Source organism: Anguilla rostrata, chromosome 12, assembly GCF_018555375.3.
Source record: "Anguilla rostrata isolate EN2019 chromosome 12, ASM1855537v3, whole genome shotgun sequence".
Lineage (NCBI taxonomy): Eukaryota > Metazoa > Chordata > Actinopteri > Anguilliformes > Anguillidae > Anguilla > Anguilla rostrata.
In genome coordinates this window covers 25,929,298-25,947,782 of record NC_057944.1, presented here as the reverse complement: position 1 = coordinate 25,947,782, position 18,485 = coordinate 25,929,298, and the positions used below count along the sequence as shown (strand labels likewise).

The 18,485-nt window shown below is 42.2% G+C and overlaps 2 protein-coding genes across 10 annotated transcripts; one reads left to right on the top strand and one right to left on the bottom strand.

Annotated features, from left to right (window-relative positions):
- Nucleotides 1-5,444: 5,444 nt before the first annotated feature.
- On the top strand, nt 5,445-12,202 carry tp53i13 (tumor protein p53 inducible protein 13). 9 transcript variants are annotated; one of them, XM_064301138.1, is made up of 9 exons: nt 5,445-6,077; nt 7,327-7,401; nt 7,644-7,679; nt 8,418-8,476; nt 8,734-8,812; nt 9,063-9,191; nt 9,701-9,925; nt 10,247-11,123; nt 11,452-12,202. In XM_064301138.1, exons 1-9 carry the CDS (start codon nt 5,907-5,909, stop codon nt 11,568-11,570), a joined length of 1,770 nt encoding a protein of 589 aa, XP_064157208.1. In that variant the 5' UTR covers nt 5,445-5,906; the 3' UTR covers nt 11,571-12,202. The 9 variants fall into 9 exon arrangements, with proteins under 9 accessions (XP_064157208.1, XP_064157209.1, XP_064157210.1 ...); XM_064301140.1 differs by having other exon boundaries at nt 5,446-6,077; nt 7,327-7,412; XM_064301142.1 differs by lacking the exon at nt 5,445-6,077 and adding an exon at nt 6,117-6,694.
- A 48-nt stretch (nt 12,203-12,250) lies between these two features.
- On the bottom strand, nt 12,251-17,892 carry tekt1 (tektin 1). The gene is made up of 8 exons (XM_064301153.1): nt 17,739-17,892; nt 17,058-17,318; nt 15,814-15,979; nt 15,367-15,495; nt 15,119-15,258; nt 14,456-14,685; nt 13,905-14,101; nt 12,251-13,621 (listed from the first exon to the last, which is right to left on the bottom strand). Exons 2-8 carry the CDS (start codon nt 17,245-17,247, stop codon nt 13,462-13,464), a joined length of 1,212 nt encoding a protein of 403 aa, XP_064157223.1. The 5' UTR covers nt 17,248-17,318; nt 17,739-17,892; the 3' UTR covers nt 12,251-13,461.
- Between the last annotated feature and the right edge of the window lie 593 nt (nt 17,893-18,485).

Below are 18,485 nucleotides of genomic sequence, written 5' to 3'. Positions count from 1 at the left end.
ACTTTTCAATGTACCCTCTGTAGTTCTGTTTGTGAAGTCTTCTGCCTGCCTCCTGCAAAGTGTAATTTGTACACGGTGAAACCAAAATGTATTAAAATATCCATAAATACAAGTTGTGAATGGCAAAAAGAAGAGAGGATATTTAAGGCCAATGAATCTCTGCACAAGGCTTTAAGCTTTGACTGGCTGTGTGTGCTTAATTTTCACATACCAGCTCATGAAAGAGCAGTCGCTTTGATGGTGCAGTAGTCTACCCATTGTTTTGTCAATATAAAGACAGCGTTATGAATGACTCAGTATGCTGTGATAAGAAATTCCCAAAGATTAAAGCTGGGACCACAATACCACTGAAAAATTCTCCTTGCTGAAAGGACAATTACTGTCAATATTTCCATTGACATTCCAGTACAATACCCTTCTTCATTTCATGAGAGAACACGGGAATGAGACATAATTCTGCTCAGTCTTCCACATTTTGTCAAATTAAAGGACGTGGCTCCAGTCAAAATCATAATCCATATGTGTGTGAAAACTTTAGAATTTTTTGAATGATCAAACAGGCCTCCTTTAAAACAAGTGAAGGTGCTCATGCTGAAGTTTAGCACAAATTTCAGGCTGAATTTGGGGAAGAGAAGGTCTCATTATGTCCTGTGTTCTAACATTGTATCCAAAGGATAGAGCAAAAGCTTATAGCAGCAAAAGTCTGTATAATCCCAGCATGGCTCCTTGGTCCTGTGCACTTTTTTAATGACTGTGTAATGAGTTATGGAGCTAGGGGCTGAACTGAAAGCATGGGCAGTGACCCAAACTGTGCTTGGTCACCACGCAGGTCTGCCGTTACCTCCCTCCCTCTGCATCTCCCTTCACACCCCCAGAGATCTGAGCTCAATATGGAACATCTGGAATCTTCTGCCAATGCCTGATGTGGTCCTGTTCCAGACACCGATCTGAACTTTAACGCATCGATGGATCTTCATCGTTTCTTGAGAATGTGAGTTAAAAAAAAAAAAGTACTCTCTTAGTAGAATAATACAGATACAGCTCTTGCAATCACTTGTGCCCTTTTTGCAGTCAGCCAGCACCCATATTAGGCTCAGCTCTTTCCCCACGAGGCCATTAATGTTCAGTAATATTCCATGCCTTCTCTATTTTGCTGACTCCATTCATTACCCTCATTTCTCCAAACATGCACTGTTTTTCCAAACATGCAACACACACACACCTATACAAACACGCATGCACACGCACACACGTGCGTACACACACAAAAAGTTACTATCTGACCACTAGCACTCAAGCACACATTACACTAATCTTAAAAGATGCATTATTTTGTAAAATGAAGATTCTCTGGGGTCTCGGGTGTCATTCACAGCACTCATTTGACAGAACATAGCATCATTTCACACTATTAGTATCCAGGTGCAGACTGCAGGGTCCTGGGTGACACACGTTGCTAAGTGCCCAGGTAAAACTCATGACAGTTTTATCTTGGGCAACACTACCAGTCCTGCAGGGTTATTTTTACACTCTGTTTATTATTCACTGGAAATGTTTTTGTTTTTCTTTACTCATGGCTCGTTGAACAGAAGGAATTGCTGAGGGGGATGTGACATTACAGGGGAGCAAACAGGAAAAAGGACTATTCCAGTACATAGGTAATACAGGCAGGGATGATGGCAAATTCCTTACAGGGGTACGAAGAGCAGAAATATCTTCCTTTTTTTAAATTTTTTTTTTTTTTTTTTTAAAGGAAGCGCTGATGGTTTCCAAATGGCCCTGTTTCCTCTTTGGTTAGATTTGCAGCTGGACGATAAGGATGGTGAAAGATAGAGAAGAGAACTCAGTATGGTCAAAGCTGATTACAATTCAGGTATCCACCCTGAAATTAACTACATACACAGGCACATAGTCTTCTCTTTCTGGCCCACCAAGCACTGGTCTGAGGACCCAGCATGCCCTTCAGGAAGGCAGCGAAGTGGAGGAATCTAAGCTGAATCGTATGAGATGAGCCCTCCAGCATCTCCCTAACTCTACCGACATGGCAGCTGGCTTGCTGGGCAATTAAGGACTCCAAAGGAAAAACTTTTTTAAATCACTTTTTTCAGAAGATGTCAAGTGGCACAACTTTTTTCCTGGTGTTCCTGGATGAGAATCTTAGTGAACATACCTTAAGTTGGGCAAAAGGATAAGTTCACACTATAAATAAATTTGTCATATTTTTTTCCATCAACCCATAAGATGTACATGTGAAATAATCATTAGATATACCATAAGAGTTCTTACCTGCAAGTTCTTGTTTGAACAATACTAGGTTAGCTCACCATTTTCCACCAAATTAGTTGATTTTGATAATGTTTTCAAATAACGTTAGCTAGGATAAAGCATAAAGTTAGCAACACATGATAATATTACTCGTAATGTGTTTCATTCTCTTCATATTATTTATGAATAACGTTGCAAAACGTTGCTAAACATTTAGGGGGGAAGGATATTTACTAGGTATCATAGACATTGGAGCGTGTGCTTTGTAGTCTGTGGGTGGTGGTAGTCTAACCATTGCCCCTCATAGGAGAATCTATATTATCCACACACATCTACTTGAATACATTTAAACAAATTGTCTGACAAAAAATATCATGTCTGTCTCTAGTTCATTCGTTGCCATTTCCGGTGCATTTTTAAAGGGCACATCAACAGCAAAATGCACACGACAGAAATATGGGTTTGTGAAATTGCAGTATTACCAGTTCTACGGCTAGTCAGATACTATATCTTTTCAATGTAAGGTTTTTAGCCCCTTCACGTGTAGTTACACTGTATACAGCGTTCTGGTCAATTATGTCCATTCACACTGTCATTCTACTGCAAGCACGAACTTAAATGTTTTCAGTAAACAGTTTAATAGTCAAGACTGTGTTATTTTTAAAACACATTTTTGCTTGAACAGCCATCACACCTATAAATAGCCTAATATATATTGTAGGTAATGTATGAATAGAGATTTTTTTTGCTTACTTGAACTGCCATCACACAAACGCATATAAACAGCTCAACACTTATTGTAAGCCATGTACGAACTGATTTCATTTTTTAAATTAAATACTGTGCTGTCCTTTATAAACCAAATTTCCTTGCATGTAGGCTGTATGAGTGAGATTAAGTAGTTATCATAAATGTAATTAATAATAGTACATGACTTCTGCCAGATGTATGCTGTTAAGATACTTCAGAAGACACAAAAATACACATTAAATGTAACTATTATTTATTAATGGGAGTAATGTCAATGGTAGCCTACATGTGGCTATGAGTGTATGGTAGATAGCTTAATGGGAATGTGATGGAACAGCCAGCAAGCTGCTTACACTAATCCTCTAATTTGAGGCTATTTTTACTGTATTATTTTTATCATATTCACGTTACTTCATACACACATTCAATATATGCTGGCATGCAATATATGAGTTCAATCAGATCCACAGAACTCAGTGAGAACAATTTTGTCAAATGTAGGCTATTTAATTATGACCTCTAAATCTGCATCTGCACTCAGGCAGGGATAACCTGAAACAAGACGACGAAGAATGCTTCAAAAGTTGTCCTATGCTTCAAAGTTGTCATAAGTTAACTTACCTTTAGTGCTTTATTGATATTGTCTGGTAATGTTATCAGGACAACTCAGGATGCATTTATGTTCTCCTTCATTTTAATTTGTTTTGGATCATAGTGTCTGTTAATAATGTAATGATGTAGTGTATTTTCTAAGGCGGCTGAAGTACCTCTCACAGCTATTTTATTTAGGCAATAAACGTGGAATTTTTAGTTTAAAGTGAGACGACATTGGTGTCGCTTGGAGTTTTTCGCTCAGCAATTTATTTCCAGCAACAGTAGTATGACAGCAACAGTGTCGGGTTATCTATTTCACACTGAAGCACTTTCATTCTTTCTGGATATTTTTATATTCTCTGTGGTGTGTTAATGGCTCGGCTGCTGACACTGGCATGATCTGCATTGAATACCAGGCGATGGACTGCATCCAGACATGGAAAGATTTATTTGAATGATCGCCCAGTAAGAAATCTCACCAGTGAACACAATCATTTAATGCCAGTGACTGAGTCCATGCTCAATGATTTTCACATTGCTTGACATTGACAAAAATACAATTTTGTTTTTTCTTTAGATTCTTCAGAGATTTGTATTGCCCCCAGTGTGGAGAGAGGGCTGTGTGGGCAGGGAAGTAGGCTGATGGATTGAGTACAAAATGAAGTTCCCAGTGAACAGCTTGGGTCCCTCCCCCGCCCTCCCAGGCCAGTGCTTTCTGTGTGTCTCCATACACATCTGCACATCTCACACCAGCTCAGAATCACAACCAGACTTTCCAAACTAGCACTGGAATAAATCAGGACACAAATGATTCCTAAACACAATATTAACCCCATTCCTGTCCAAAATATTAACCCCCACCGCCAAACACTACATTAACCCCACTGCCAACACCACATTAACCACCTCCTCCAAGCACATTAACCCCCACTGCCAAACACCACATTAACCCCACTCCCCAACACCACATTAACCCCACCTCCAAACACAACATTAACCCCACCCTCCAAACACATAAACCCCACATCATAACATCACATTCCCGGAGAGTCTCTATTCTGCCCCCCAGTGGTGAAATGAGCTCCCAACTACAGTAAGTACAGCAGATGGAAGTTCACCCATAACATACTTTTAACATTGTGTTTAACATTGTGTTTAAGATATTAGTATTATTTTGAGATTTATGATTGTAATTTTCTTTCTTTTTTTTGGTGGGGGGGGGGGGGGACTTCAGAGTAACTTCAGGTAAGTGTGTGACCGTATGGCAAGTGGATGTGTACATGTGTAATCATTACTATCAGTACTATAAAAGGTAGGCAGAAGGCAGGGGCGAATGGCCTTGTGTACATTTGCATCAACAGAAGGTGCTCTTTGGAGGGGTTGTGTGATATTCAGCAGAAGAAGAAAAACCAAGACACTCTGCTGATTCTTTAAAACCTAAAACAAAATGTATTAGTGCTACATGTTAATCTCGGACAATTAAAAATCCCTGCAGTAATGCATTACAGCAGTTGCCTTCATCAGAATTATGTATAAAAAGTGCTGTAATTTCTCCCCGGTGAAATCAAACTGATATATGTCAAATACCCTTTACACAGCCAAATAAGGAACAAATATGTCTTTGTCATGTTCAGCAGGCCCTACAGACATAGCCTACAGTACGCTCTACCCTATAAAACGTAAGCAACATAATAATTTAACTCTATTTTAAATTAATATTAAAGGCAAGTGCTTGTCTGTCTTATTGAAACAGTAATCCATGCCAGGGATGTATAATAATAATACGGTGCTTTTATTTTGAAACTCGGTAGAGAAACTACACCGGAAGTTTGGTTATTATTCGGGCTGGGTTCGCATTTCTGCTTTATGCATTCTCTGATTGCAGTCTGGATTGTTTATGCCCCTCTTCTAGTCTGGCACTATGGTTTGACTCGGAATGAACTTGCAGTCTTTCAACATTGACATAGTAACATTGCTGAAACAATAAATAAAGAATATAAGTGGGTGGATTTTGTTAGCGAAAGATCCAGGTGCTAGTAAGAAGGAATTCCAATTCGGAAATGTATTGTAAACTTTTTGTCGGCTATCTAGCAAATGACATTGAATGCTCGCTAGCAAGCGAAACGTTATCAAAAAAATGTGGTCAGCAAGCTAATAACCTAGTCGTGGCATCGGCAGTGTGCAACTGCATGTATAGTACCTTTACCATTTTGAAAGATAGGTTCATGAGTTTCTTTCCTAAATTTATCTATTAATCGATTATCTGCTTTTGCGCGACCGATAGGAGCAAATGGTTAATGTCTGATCAGCGATTTTTAAACGTTACTTTAAAAATACTTTTCACTTCGATGAATTCGGCTGGCTGGATACAAAGGGCTCGTCAGATGTTGAAGCAGCTCTTGCTGTTTCTCTCACTGTTTTTATGCGGGGTGGACGCTTCGATATGGCAGCACTGCGATAATGGAAAGGTATGGACATCGGACTGGAGTTTCCTCCGTAAATTCTCTAACTTTATGCTAATGCGTGAACGTCATAATAGAGAAGCCGAGGCGGCTAGCACTGATTAGGTCTCAAGCTTATTTAAAATGTTGATGTGTTGAAAAACATTCGCATGAAAGTGGTTTAGAAAAGAAATGCATTAACAATTGACCTATGTGCACGGGATATGTGGACACCCGAATAATTTAACGACAAATTGTATCTGTGCTACACGTGAAACGTGCCTTTGTAGACGTGGACACTGTCACACCAACTAAGTGTTTTGAAGTGACGTGAAAGTAGAGCAATATATAGTCCCGACGCGGCAAATATTTGCAAGCACAATTTAGAATAAAAACCTAGCAAATTTCAACGGTTAATAATCAATGCTTAAGTTTCCCATTAAGACGGGAAGAAAATTAGCTGATGAAAGTCTACTACGACCTTAACAGTTAGGAGAAAGTCCGATAAAAATGTATAGTAAAAAGTATATGAGAGTGTAAATCAAAGGACGTGTGAGCTGTGTTATGGGAACCACACTACAAGAATGACATAGAAATTCTTGGAAACGTGCTGGAGCAAAGAAGGGCAACGAAATTGGTTCCTGGTATGAACTGTAGCCTAAATATTATGAGGAAGTGCTTTCTATGCCCAGCAGTGCTACAGGCCTCCAGGTCCAGGTTTGAATATCCCTGCTCTAGTTTGTAGGTAAATAATGATGGGCAAAATGGACTGGCCTCTTCATTGTGTTCTTATGATCATGTTCTTGTATCAGGGGTGATTCCTGACTCAAAGTAGTGGGGATGAACTCCGGATTACCTGCCTGTATAGCCTGTCTGTGTCACATGCTTCAGACCCTGGAAGTTCTATTTGGTTTTTTTCCATTTCTTCTACTTATTAGCTACACTAGATCTTGACAAGATCAGTTCAGATCAAGGAAGCATTAGGCTACTGCAATGTGTGGGCCCTCTAAAATTCATTAAAATTTTATTTTCTCATAACCACCCCCCTATGAAGAATTTCTTTATTGCTATCTTTGTCCAGAAGGAGAAAAGTAAGGATGAAAACCTCACCTTTAGTCTAACTGTCAATTTGTACTTATCTTCCTTGCAACTCAGCATTTGTTCCTTCCTTTTCAAAATGGCACAGTTACTATTTGAAAACATGGTTTATTGTTTAGAGTGTGTGATGGTGGGGTGTGCGGTGGGAAAGAGACTAACAGCCGTGTGTATCTGTCAGCTTTGGCTTGAGAAAGACCTGCCACTCTCCGCTGTGTACCAGTGTGCCGGGACATCCTGGTCAGAGTCCACCCAGGTAATTATCAGGTACAGATAAGTAAACAGTCCTGGATATTGCTCAGTCACTTGTAAGGGGGGTTGTATAATGCACTTTAAGGCTCAATTTATTTTAAATGTTAAATGTTTTAATTCAGACTTACTTGTGTTGACTTTAACTGTACAAAACAGTACAAACTCATCAGTTCAGAAATTTTTGTCATGTTAATGTTTTCAGAAATACTGAACTAATATGTATCTGTTTACTTTCTGTGTCGACAGAAACTCCCCAGCATTGATACCAAGTATCCCTTACAGGTATAAGTCAAACTTGTCAATCTGTATTTAAATTTTTATGGATTCAATTAAAAACTGGTTTCACGCAGTGCGTCACAATGATCATGTTACCGCATAAATAGAAACCCCAAATGAGCCTATGTTAAGTACCCCATAAAAAGAACAGCAGCTATTTGTGGTGCTATGAAGGACTCAAATATTGTATTGTTGCTCCACTAGCACATATGTATGGATGCCTCTACAGCACATTCAAAGATTTTACATTTTTCCCCCTCATAATTGTCCCCATATCATGGATTGCCTGTGCATGGTCGTCTCAGCCTTAAGACCATGTTTCTGGTGCTAATGTCTCTGTACCCTGCGTTTGCACCAAAGGATGGCCCCAAACAACCCGAACCAGAGCCCTTTCCTCCCACCCAGGCCCAGAGCAAACACCATAAAAACAGGGATTCAAATAAGATAAAACAAAACCCGTTTTCACGATCCTGACAAAATGTGACGGTGCAGTGCATGAAAAAAAAATTCTAAAAAATATTGCTAGAAAAAAAGAACTTGTTATGCTTCATTTCGAGAGGTGATATACCACCATGAGCTCATCTATAATGGGTCTTCAGTCACAATAAGACCTCATATGGGAATACAATGAAGAAATGATGCCAGCTGAAGCCAGTGAAGAGAGGGACAGTGAGTATTGATAGAGGAAATTTTCTGGACTGTCTCTGGAGCTGCCATACAACTCTGTTTTTGTTCTGTCCACAGCCAGCCATGTCTGTCTGCATGCAGACCCCCATCACATACAACCACACCATCCCCAGAAGGTAAAGCAAGCCCACTCTGGGAACCCCCATTTACATTTCCAGTAGGTAAAGCAAGCCTACTCTGAGAACCCTCATTTACATCCCCAGCAGGTAAAGTAAGCCCACTCTGGGAATGGCCCACGTGTAGAGGGCATAGGTTGGGGTTACCTTAATAGAGCTGGTGCTCTGTAATAAACTACTGTTGGTATTTATTTCATTAAAGTGAGCACAGATTTTGACTTTGTTACAACAGGCCTTTTCTCTGTCTCCCCCTCCAGTGGTGCTCATAGACCAGTGGGGGCGGTGAGTGGGGAGTACCTGTACTGTCCGCCCCAGCGTTGGCTACACAATCTGCAGGTAACGTGCGTCACTGTATCGCTATAATTATTTTATCACATGTAAAACCAACAATTTTTGGCTGAAATGTATTGGTTTCTATATCTAATAAAACCTGTATTTTTTATTCTCAATTATCCATCTCCTACATAGCCGTGAACCTTGGCATTAAGGCAAAATGGTACCAGAGCATTATATGTGAATCTTCTCATTTAATACTGTGTTGTAATATGAATATAATATATCCTGATCTCTGTTTGTGTGTTTGCAGAATGGGGCAACAGTATTCCTCTATCACCCATGTGCCTCTGTGTCAGAGCGTGTCCGTCTGTCTGTCCTTGCACGCTCCTGTCTGTCCCATTACATCATCACTCCACACTATGAACTTGGTGCAAACAGGGTGAGCCATGTTCATTCAGATTCGCACTCCACATACTGAAACTACATGTAAACTACACAGTTACAAAATAATAATACTATAGTAAATCTTGTTCTGTCATAAAACTGCCATAATGGTGTGGTCCTGTAACGCATATGAAGGTAAAATTCTCCACGGTTTGGATTGGGCAAATCATTTTGATGTCTCTATGTGGATTTTATACAGCACTACTGATTGTCTGTATTGTCTCACTCTTGGTTCATAGCATAACTTTCATAGCAGGTGCAGGTGTCCTGTACTTAAAGAGGAGGGGGGTGAAGACCAAAAATTGAGTTTTGTCCTTTTTCCAGTCTATATCTGCGTTTATGACTTAAAAACATTAAATACAATTTCAAGGCAACCTGAATCTCGTTCTGTGAATTAAGCACATTTCACAGAAATGGCCTCATCTGTGGAATTGAATTAACAACAAAGCATTTGGTAGAAACTCCCATTTGATCTGACATTGGTATTTGTCCTTCTGTTTAAAGCCATTTGCCATGGTCTCGTGGGGTCATGCTCTGGAGCTGTCCCATGTGACCGAATCGGAGGTGTGCAATTGGCTGGAAGTGAACGCAGCCCACAGCTTTGAGAGCAGGAAGCTTCAAAGCCATAAGTACAGTCTGTACCTGACACGGCCGGCAGGTGTCCCCCAGCTGATGCACTCTGGGGAGGGAGGCGCACAGAAACCTCTGGCTGTGGGGGAACAGCAACAGGTGAGAGACCAGGGTGGAGGAGTGAGGGAGCAGGGTGGAGGAGTGAGAGAACATGATGGAGGAGTGAGGGAGTAGGGTGGAATTAGAGCAGAATGGAGGAGGTCAGAGCAGGATGGAGAAACCAGTGCAGGATGGAGGAGTGAGAGAACAGGGTAGAGAGGAGAGAGCTGGGTGGAGGTCTGAGGGAGCAGGGGAGAGGATAGAGGAGTGAGTAGGATGGAGCAGGTGATTGAGCAGGGTGGAGGAGGTGAGAGCAGGATGGAGGTGTGGAGAACATGCAGGAAGATGAGATAAAATAATCTCTGATTGTTTCTGCTACAGTCTCTGAAACAGTGCTGTGTGGAAGCTCTCTCCCGGCTCTGGGAAGAAGGTTCTGAGATGGACTGGAACAGATGGAAGAAAAAGAGAAGGAGAGCAATCTTCAGCCAGGGGGAAGGACAGAGAGAGAAATGGGAGGACACGTATAAAGGCAGTGTAAATAATGACGTGGCGTCTCAGTCCTTACCACACAACCTGAACACAATGGGACCTGAACAAGCACAGAAGCACAGGACTCTCCATCGGCCACGGAGGGACACACAAACAAGAGGGACAACAGGTGAGGCCGTGACAACGAGGGGAGGAATGAACAAAGAGTTAAAACAAAGAGAAGGAAGAGTGGTAGAGAACATCCCAGAGGATGACGTGGGGGGGCAGCGGAAGGATGAGAAAGAACCCCAAAAGACTCACAACAAGGAAAGAGACTCCCAAACACTTGGGGCAGTAGAGGACAGGGGGGAGAGTCCTGGGGAAAGAGGGGTGAGAAGTGGAAAGCAGGAGAAGAGGGAAGCATCCAGGGAGCAGAGATATGGAGGAGACACCAACACCGAGTCTGAGCTCCACAGGATAAATGGGCATCCCAGGCCCAGACAGCAGACACAGCACCTAAAGGGCCACCTGGACAGAAGTCAAACAGAGCAGCAGGGCAGTCCCAAGTGCTGTGGGTGCACAGAGACTGAGGTGCCAGCAGAGAACGCTGTGCTGGGACAGAGGCTGCCCACGCCGCGCACCAATGAAGCGGTTTGGGCAGCTGCGGCTCTGGGCTTCCTGCTGGTGCTGCTGACCCTATCAGTACTGCATACCCGGCTGTACCGACACTGGCGAACCATGCCCAGCCTCTACTGGTACCACCCGCAGCATGACTACGACAGCGTGGCAGGTGAGAACAGTAGTGTGGCAGGTGAGATCAGTAGTGTGGCAGGTGAGGTCAGCAGTGTGGCAGGTGAGATGAGCAGCATGGCAGGTGAGATCAGTAGTGTTGCAGGTGATATCAGTAGTGTTGCAGGTGAAATCAGTAGTGTCGCAGGTGAGATCAGCACTGTTGCAGGTGAGAACAGTGGTGTGGCAGGTGAGGTGAGCAGCTAATACAGCAGCTAAATACCTGAATATGTTAACTCACAACTACCAGTGGTGTAGGCTGTAAATGGTATATGTGCGTGTGTGTGTGTGTGTGTGTACGCGCATGTGTGCGCGCGTGTGTGTTCCAGACGTGGTGCGCAGGAGGCTGAAGATGTCCGGAGGGAAGAAGAGGAGAGCGCCACAGAGCCGAAGGCCGGAGTGTGTGCTCCTTCCCAGCTCCAGCACGGAGGAGGAGGAGTCGGACTGACATTCATCCTGTTCCCTCTCTGCTGCACCTGCCTGCACCTGTCTCAGCCCACCTCCTCCCCCTCTGCATCATTCTGCTCTAGGAGCAGCAAATGGCAGCGTTCTGCTGACTCCAGTCCAGGGTACAAAACCTGCTGGGTTTACAGATGGATTTTGATTGTCCTAATATCATACGGAGAGGCACTGAACTCTAAAACTGTCAGTTTTATGGACATTTGTCATCCTAGCATGCTTGCTAGTTTGGTTGCAAAATCTATTTATGGAAAAGCGTGGAAATATTCCCCTTGAAAACCACAATGCAAAAGCAACTTTCTAGAATCCAGTTTGCTTGATAGCTAGCAAGTTGTATTTATACTCCATTTTTATTTAAAAAGTTTTTAATACTAACTTTTACGAAACCATGAATTTTAGTAGAATCATGCAAATTATGCAGGTTGCTAGCTTGTTGGCTAATGTGGACAAACGGGGTAGTTAGTGGTAATGTTTATCTGGTCCCAGGAGTGATTCCCAGCAGCAAAGAAATTAGCTTGATACTTATTTCGAAAATGTTGTATGAAAATGAAATAAGGGGGAAAGATCATTGAAAAGGTAATGTACAGAACTCCAATCAATAAAGAAATTGCTTTCTTAGAATTCTGAAGGGCCTTAATTCCAGAAGCATTCGTAGGACAGAGATTCTGCTGTCTTAAATTCACTTAATCCTTTTAATTTGTCTGGTCAGTACAGAACACAGCATCTCATGTGCGGAACTGTTGTGTGTTGCGTGCATGATGTGGCAAGCACATACATCAAGAGCAATTTTTGTCCTAGCTACTAACTGCCACTCTTCAATGGGGAGGAAGCAGACAAACATGTGCTCCCCTCTGAAGCATGTGATGTCAGACACTTAATGCGCTAGCTTGAGATGACTGTCATGATTAATGGAAGGGCTGACATGGTTGAAATTACAGAGGCGTAGCTTAGTGAGGGGGCAGGGATGAGAGTAATTAGAAGGGTATAAAGTTACCTGGAACTACAGAACCAATAAGAGAGGTGTGTAGTGCAGTGTAGACCTTTATGTGAAAGGAAAATCGTGTTGTGTGGAAAATCACAGGAACTGACCAGATGCCATTATTTCAGTATGTGAATATGCATGAATATGCATGAATGAATGTTTTCAACCAACTGATTCCAAATGACGTATTACCAACAAATTTGATTTCAGATGTTACAGTGAGAAATAATGTTTTTCAATGTGAACACTGCCGTAATATTAGCATTGAGAAACAATAACTAAGATACACTGCATTTCCAAAAGTGTGTGGACACCTCTTCTAATTAGTGCCATTTTCCTGTCGTACTTCCCTCGTCATTATCCTGAGCTGCTCTGGCACAGTCCAAACGCACCAACATCCATAAATAAATAAGCACAAGACAGCCATAAATGAATACAATCACTACACAAAATGCCTATTTCCATGTTGTAAATGTATGTGAATACAGGATTAGTACTGAAAGAAATGTCACTGATTTTGACATGACTTGTAATGAAATTCTACTTTACAAGCCAAGTAATGAGAAGCTAATTGGAAATGTACACGCACTTGCACACTTTTCACTTTCATCATATGTTCATGATTCATATGTGTTACAGGCCATACGAGTCATCTGTCTACACCACCGTTACTCAACTCCAGGTCCTGCAGGCTGCAGTGTCTGCAGGTATTTACTCCAACCATGCACTACACCACCTGATTTCACCTTGGTTCAGAAAGTAAGCTCAATAATGAAATCAGTGCATGGTTGGTGCAAACACCAGCACACACTGTGGCCTGCAGCACTTGGAGTTGAGTGGTGCTGGTCTACACGTTGGTCCTCAAAATACGGAGATTAAGATGCAGCCCATGGTCCAATCAGAAACTGTGAATTGCAATAGACTGGTGTAGCGATGAGCAGATGACCTCATCGATGTAGAGGGAGTTTGACTTCCCATGAATTTGCTCCTCCAGGGACAGCTGGGTCTGGGTCAATGCCCGAAGCTCCATCTCTGACTGGGATAGGCTGGCATTCAGCCTGTAGAAGGAGATCAGAGCCAATGACTCAGGGTGCAGCAGTGAAGGCCAGGGAGACAGTGAAATGCATGCGTAGTGGGATAACAGGTGTGACTGACATCATGTTGAGTCTTTAAGAGGTGTGATTCACATGTTGAATGTTTACCAGGTATGACTGATATCATTTTTAGTGTTAAACAGGCGTGATTGATACTGTGTTGTTTAACAGGTTTGACTGATATCATGTCGAGTGTTAAACAGATGTGATTGATATCATGTTGAGTCTTTCCTTTCTTGTTGCTCACCTCTCCAGGTGAGCAGACAGGTCTTGGACCTCTGCAGAAAGCTGAATCTGCGCAGAGTCCAGGCAGAGCTCAGGACTGGGCCTCTGGCTGCGCAGAGCCAGACGTGTCTGCGCAACCTTTAGCGGCCCCTGCTTGGCCTGAATGGCGACTGCAAGGGATTCTAGGTTCCTCTCCTGGTTTGCAATTTCTGCCAGAACCTGAGAGACCAGAGAAATCCATAGCTGTCTCTAATATAGTGATGCTGATCATTATTCTGGACAAAGACTTAATACACAGGAGAAAAAATGTCTAGGGAAAAAGTAACATAATACCACAACATAATGCAGGTGTCCAATAATTTGTATGATAATGTACATTTACAATGGCACACAGGTTCTGTATGTTCCTGGATATTTTTTTTGCATTAAAACTTGGTCAAAAAATTGGCCATTTAATAGCCTTTTTGCAAAAAGATTTCTTCTGAGGGAGCATGTCCCCTAACCCTCCTTGAGGTATGTTCATCTCAACCCCTCCATTGTTAAACCCAAAGTTCCGCCTTTGTTTCTACCTACCTTCTGCAGGTGGTCTTCGAGCTGATCTTTGGCATCCTTCGTCTCCTGTATGCGCAGCTGAAGGGCAGTGGCCGCAGCCTGGTGCTGGCTGCGCATGTCTGCAGCCGTCTGCTCCAGCACACGGTCTATCAGGGCTCTCAGAGACGCCGAGTTGTTCCTCTCTTTCTCTGCCTTGGAGGTATTTATTTCGGAGGAATTCTCCCACCCTTCAGGTGTTACATTAGGGTACGTTAAGTGTGACAACAACAGTTGATTCTCACAGATATTTAAGAATTACAGCTACCAGTTGAGTTCCTCTGCGCATGTTAAGTGACCTTATGTATTTTACTGCGTCAATTGCTTCTGACTACTCTGCCTGTTGCATGATGCCTTTGTGATTTGTAAAAACTAGTAAACAGATACCCTAACTAGACTCTGGAAATGTTCAGATGTTTTGGTCTCATACATAAAAAACTAAGTGGAAACCAGATACCCTAAAATATTGATCTATGGTATATCTAATTATTTTTTCCTCACACATTTTGTGGGTTGGGAGGGCGGGCAAATCTTACCACAGGCCTTAGGATATGTGATCAAATAATCAACTAAAGACATCATGGCAGTAAAAACCCACCTCCAAGACAACCACACTGTGCTAAAAACTGGGGTGTACAGTTTACCTCAGAGTAGAGCGGTGCATCTTCTCTGTGTGGCTCAGGCTAGGTGAGGTGTCAGTGAGGACGGAACAACGATCATCGATCTGCTCTGCCTGAAACTTCTGCTGCAGATCTTTCTCTAGCCAGAACTTTGCTGAACGGTTCAGTCTAGAGCCACATTCAACATAACAGACAAAACAAGTAATGGCAAAGGTGATTATTATTATAATAATAATAATTATTATTATAGCCAACCCCTTCACTCCACAGCCCCACCTCATCTGCTCATTGGTCTGTTCCAGAGTACGCTGCAGCAGTGATCTCACCCCCTCCATCACCTCCCTCTCCTTCATCAGTTCCCTCTCCACCTCATCATGAACCCGGTCAATGCCCGCATGATTCTCCCTGAAGCCAAACACACACACACACACACACACACTCATATATGTTTCTGATGAATGACTGACAGAATGGAAAGAGTTGTTCTATAACAACAAATAAAAACAAAAATGCTGGTGAGATGATGAGCATGCTACTGCGCCAGTCTTGTGCTGCAGACCCTAAGGGTCCGTGCTTGTCCAGGACAACCTAGAAATCTTTGTATGAGCATGCAGTATATCAGATTAAAATTTTCAATGTACAGTATTACTTCCTTGTATGCAGAGGCCTATAGCACGCAGCCTATTTGCAATGGCAATGTGATGTAGTGAATTAGCTTTGTACCTTTCAGACAGACACTGCTGTATGACTTGGAGGGGCGGTGAGCAGTTCTCCAAGGCCTTCTCCAGTCTGGTCCTGAAGGTCATCAGAACCTCCATCTCCTCTGTCATTTCCCCCAGCTTCTTATCCAGCTCTTGCCTCCAAAACTTGATGGCCTGGAGCCTTTGCTCTGGACATTAACAGGACGGGGGTCAGGCTGAGGGTTAGCGATTCATCCCATTTATTCATTAGAGGGTTTTGAAATTATGTCCCCAAATAGTCCTGTAAAAGGGTTTCAGATAGATGCGCCGTTTTGTAGAATTTAGCTCATTACATAAATCTTCATGACTACTATCCAAATATTATGAGGAATATAATATGCTTTAGCTTCCAATATTGTAGTTGCAGTTGTAGCTACGTTTTATGCATTCTGCTATGCAGCCATAGAACTGCTGCTATCCAAGGTCCTGTATGCCTCTTCGGCCATAGGAGGGAATAGGAACACCTGACAGCAGCCAAAGAGGAGGAGTGTATCCACCCACCCCTCTCAGCATTGCACTGCACAAATCACTTGTGGGGTCTCTGAAGGTTCAGCCCTGGCCCAGAGTGTAAAGGAAAGCCAAAAACCATGAAATATCATCATTCTTCCAAGATCTCTCCTCAAAGCATAGTATGATGCATCTTAATAAAAATGACCAATGGAGTCAATGGGCAACATTAGAGCTGACTGGATCAGCCTCGTGTGAGCATGCCTCCCTGGCTGTGGGAAGGAACAAGCACAGCTGACAGGAGCGAAAGAGGAGGTCTCTGCTCCTTCTCCCAATCCTCCCAGAATCGCGCTTACATAGCAAACAAATTGAAAGTGTATTAACGTGGGCTGTGCTGTACTTCTATTTTACCAACACCAAAGTGTTGATACCCCGTATTAGCTATTGTACGAGTCCCATTTACCGTCGGGTCATCAATACGTATTTCTGTTCAGAAGCGGGGCCCTTATATTCTTCAAGAGTAAATTCATCCAGATGACTGACTTCCCATGTTTCTCATGCATACAATTATATCGCCTGTATTTCATCCGACTACAGCATTAACCTGACAAACATTTAATATATCTAATGACGTGCAGCTAACAGAATAACTAGCCTACAGTAAATTGATATCACAAAGTATTATTTTATTAGTATCTTTCCAGTTTTCACAGATTGTATATACACAAGAAATGCTACAACCTGTTTTATGGCCAAAATAAAAAACATTTTCCATATTACCAAGCTTCTTGTTGACATCCTGTTGCATGCGTTGTGCAGCCTTGTTACTTTCTTCCACCACAGTCTGGCTCGTGGCGATGAGCCGCTCAGACCGTGAACACTCTGCCTCCGCAGTCACACAGTGAGCCCGGTTTGTCATCCACCATTCCGGCGGCAGAAATTTATGGGGCACTTGCTTCACTTTATACATTCTTCGCTTTTCTCACTGTCAGTTTCGCAGGTTAAGAGTTCTTATTTTGCTCTCTCCGTTGTAGTTTCTTCCTGAAAAATAAGTAACACAAAATAAGGCGTAATGTAAAAACGGCCCCTTAATTATTTAGTAAAGGCCCACATAGGCTACCACCAACTGAGCAGCAGTCAAAACTGACTTTTCATTTTCGCAAAATAAAAAAGCTTAATGATGTCACGTTACCTTTCAGGACGAAACTTAATACAACTTACCGTAGATAAGACTTACTGAAGACGGAAGTGAAGTAAATACGATTTAACATAACTCGAGTTTACTTCTAGATAGTGTTACATTCGATTTGGATTAAGTAGGGTAACTCACCTAGATCACTGCGTAACCTTAGCTATAACTATGGGAACAGATGTAACATTACAGCATTGCATCCCGTCGCTATTGCCACTGTCCGCAGGGTTTACACAATGTACTATCTAGCAATGTTAACTTTACTTTACCTTTCAGTTAAATGTACTTAGCTTCTTAAGTGAGGTATAAGGCGTTGCTAGCAGTTGGTCTCTTCATTAGCTAACTAACGCTGCTACCGGCTCAATGAGTGACGGGCACCTAAACACAGTGTCACCACAGCAACCATGAAACTCATGGGCTTGCTGACAGTGTTGCGTAAGCAGCCCTTTGTAGCTAGATTTAGCCACTTTTGGCCTCACTAGCAACTTTTTTCCCCCCACAAAAAATCACCGATCTATCCTCAAATGTATCCACTTTTTAATATTTATTCGGAAACTTTTAGCATCGTAATTTCTAGTCATGGCATCAACGGAAATGTGGATATTGTCCCATAGAGTTATTAATGCTCCTCTTTCAATGTGTGGAAGTTTTGGGAAACATTTTAATTACCCTGTTTCTCCAGTCTGCAGCAATCTAACTTTAGTCTGGTGGGGCAGAACATACGACTGTTTCTGTACTTTTTTATACTTTGTTTATGGAAATACTTCGTTGTTATACTTAAATACACTTTGGAGGCATCTATATAGCCTACTCAAGTAATTGCATTTTTGTTGACTCTCACTTGTACATTTTCCCAATCTGGCAATACTGTTAAAACAGCTAGAATGCGACGTGGTGACATAATTTCGCCACCGTACAATGACGCCATTGTGTCATTTGACCTCATTGTGAAGTCCATTTTTTAATCCACAAATCAAGCTGTCCCTAGCAACTCTGTACAGAAATTATTCGGCGAC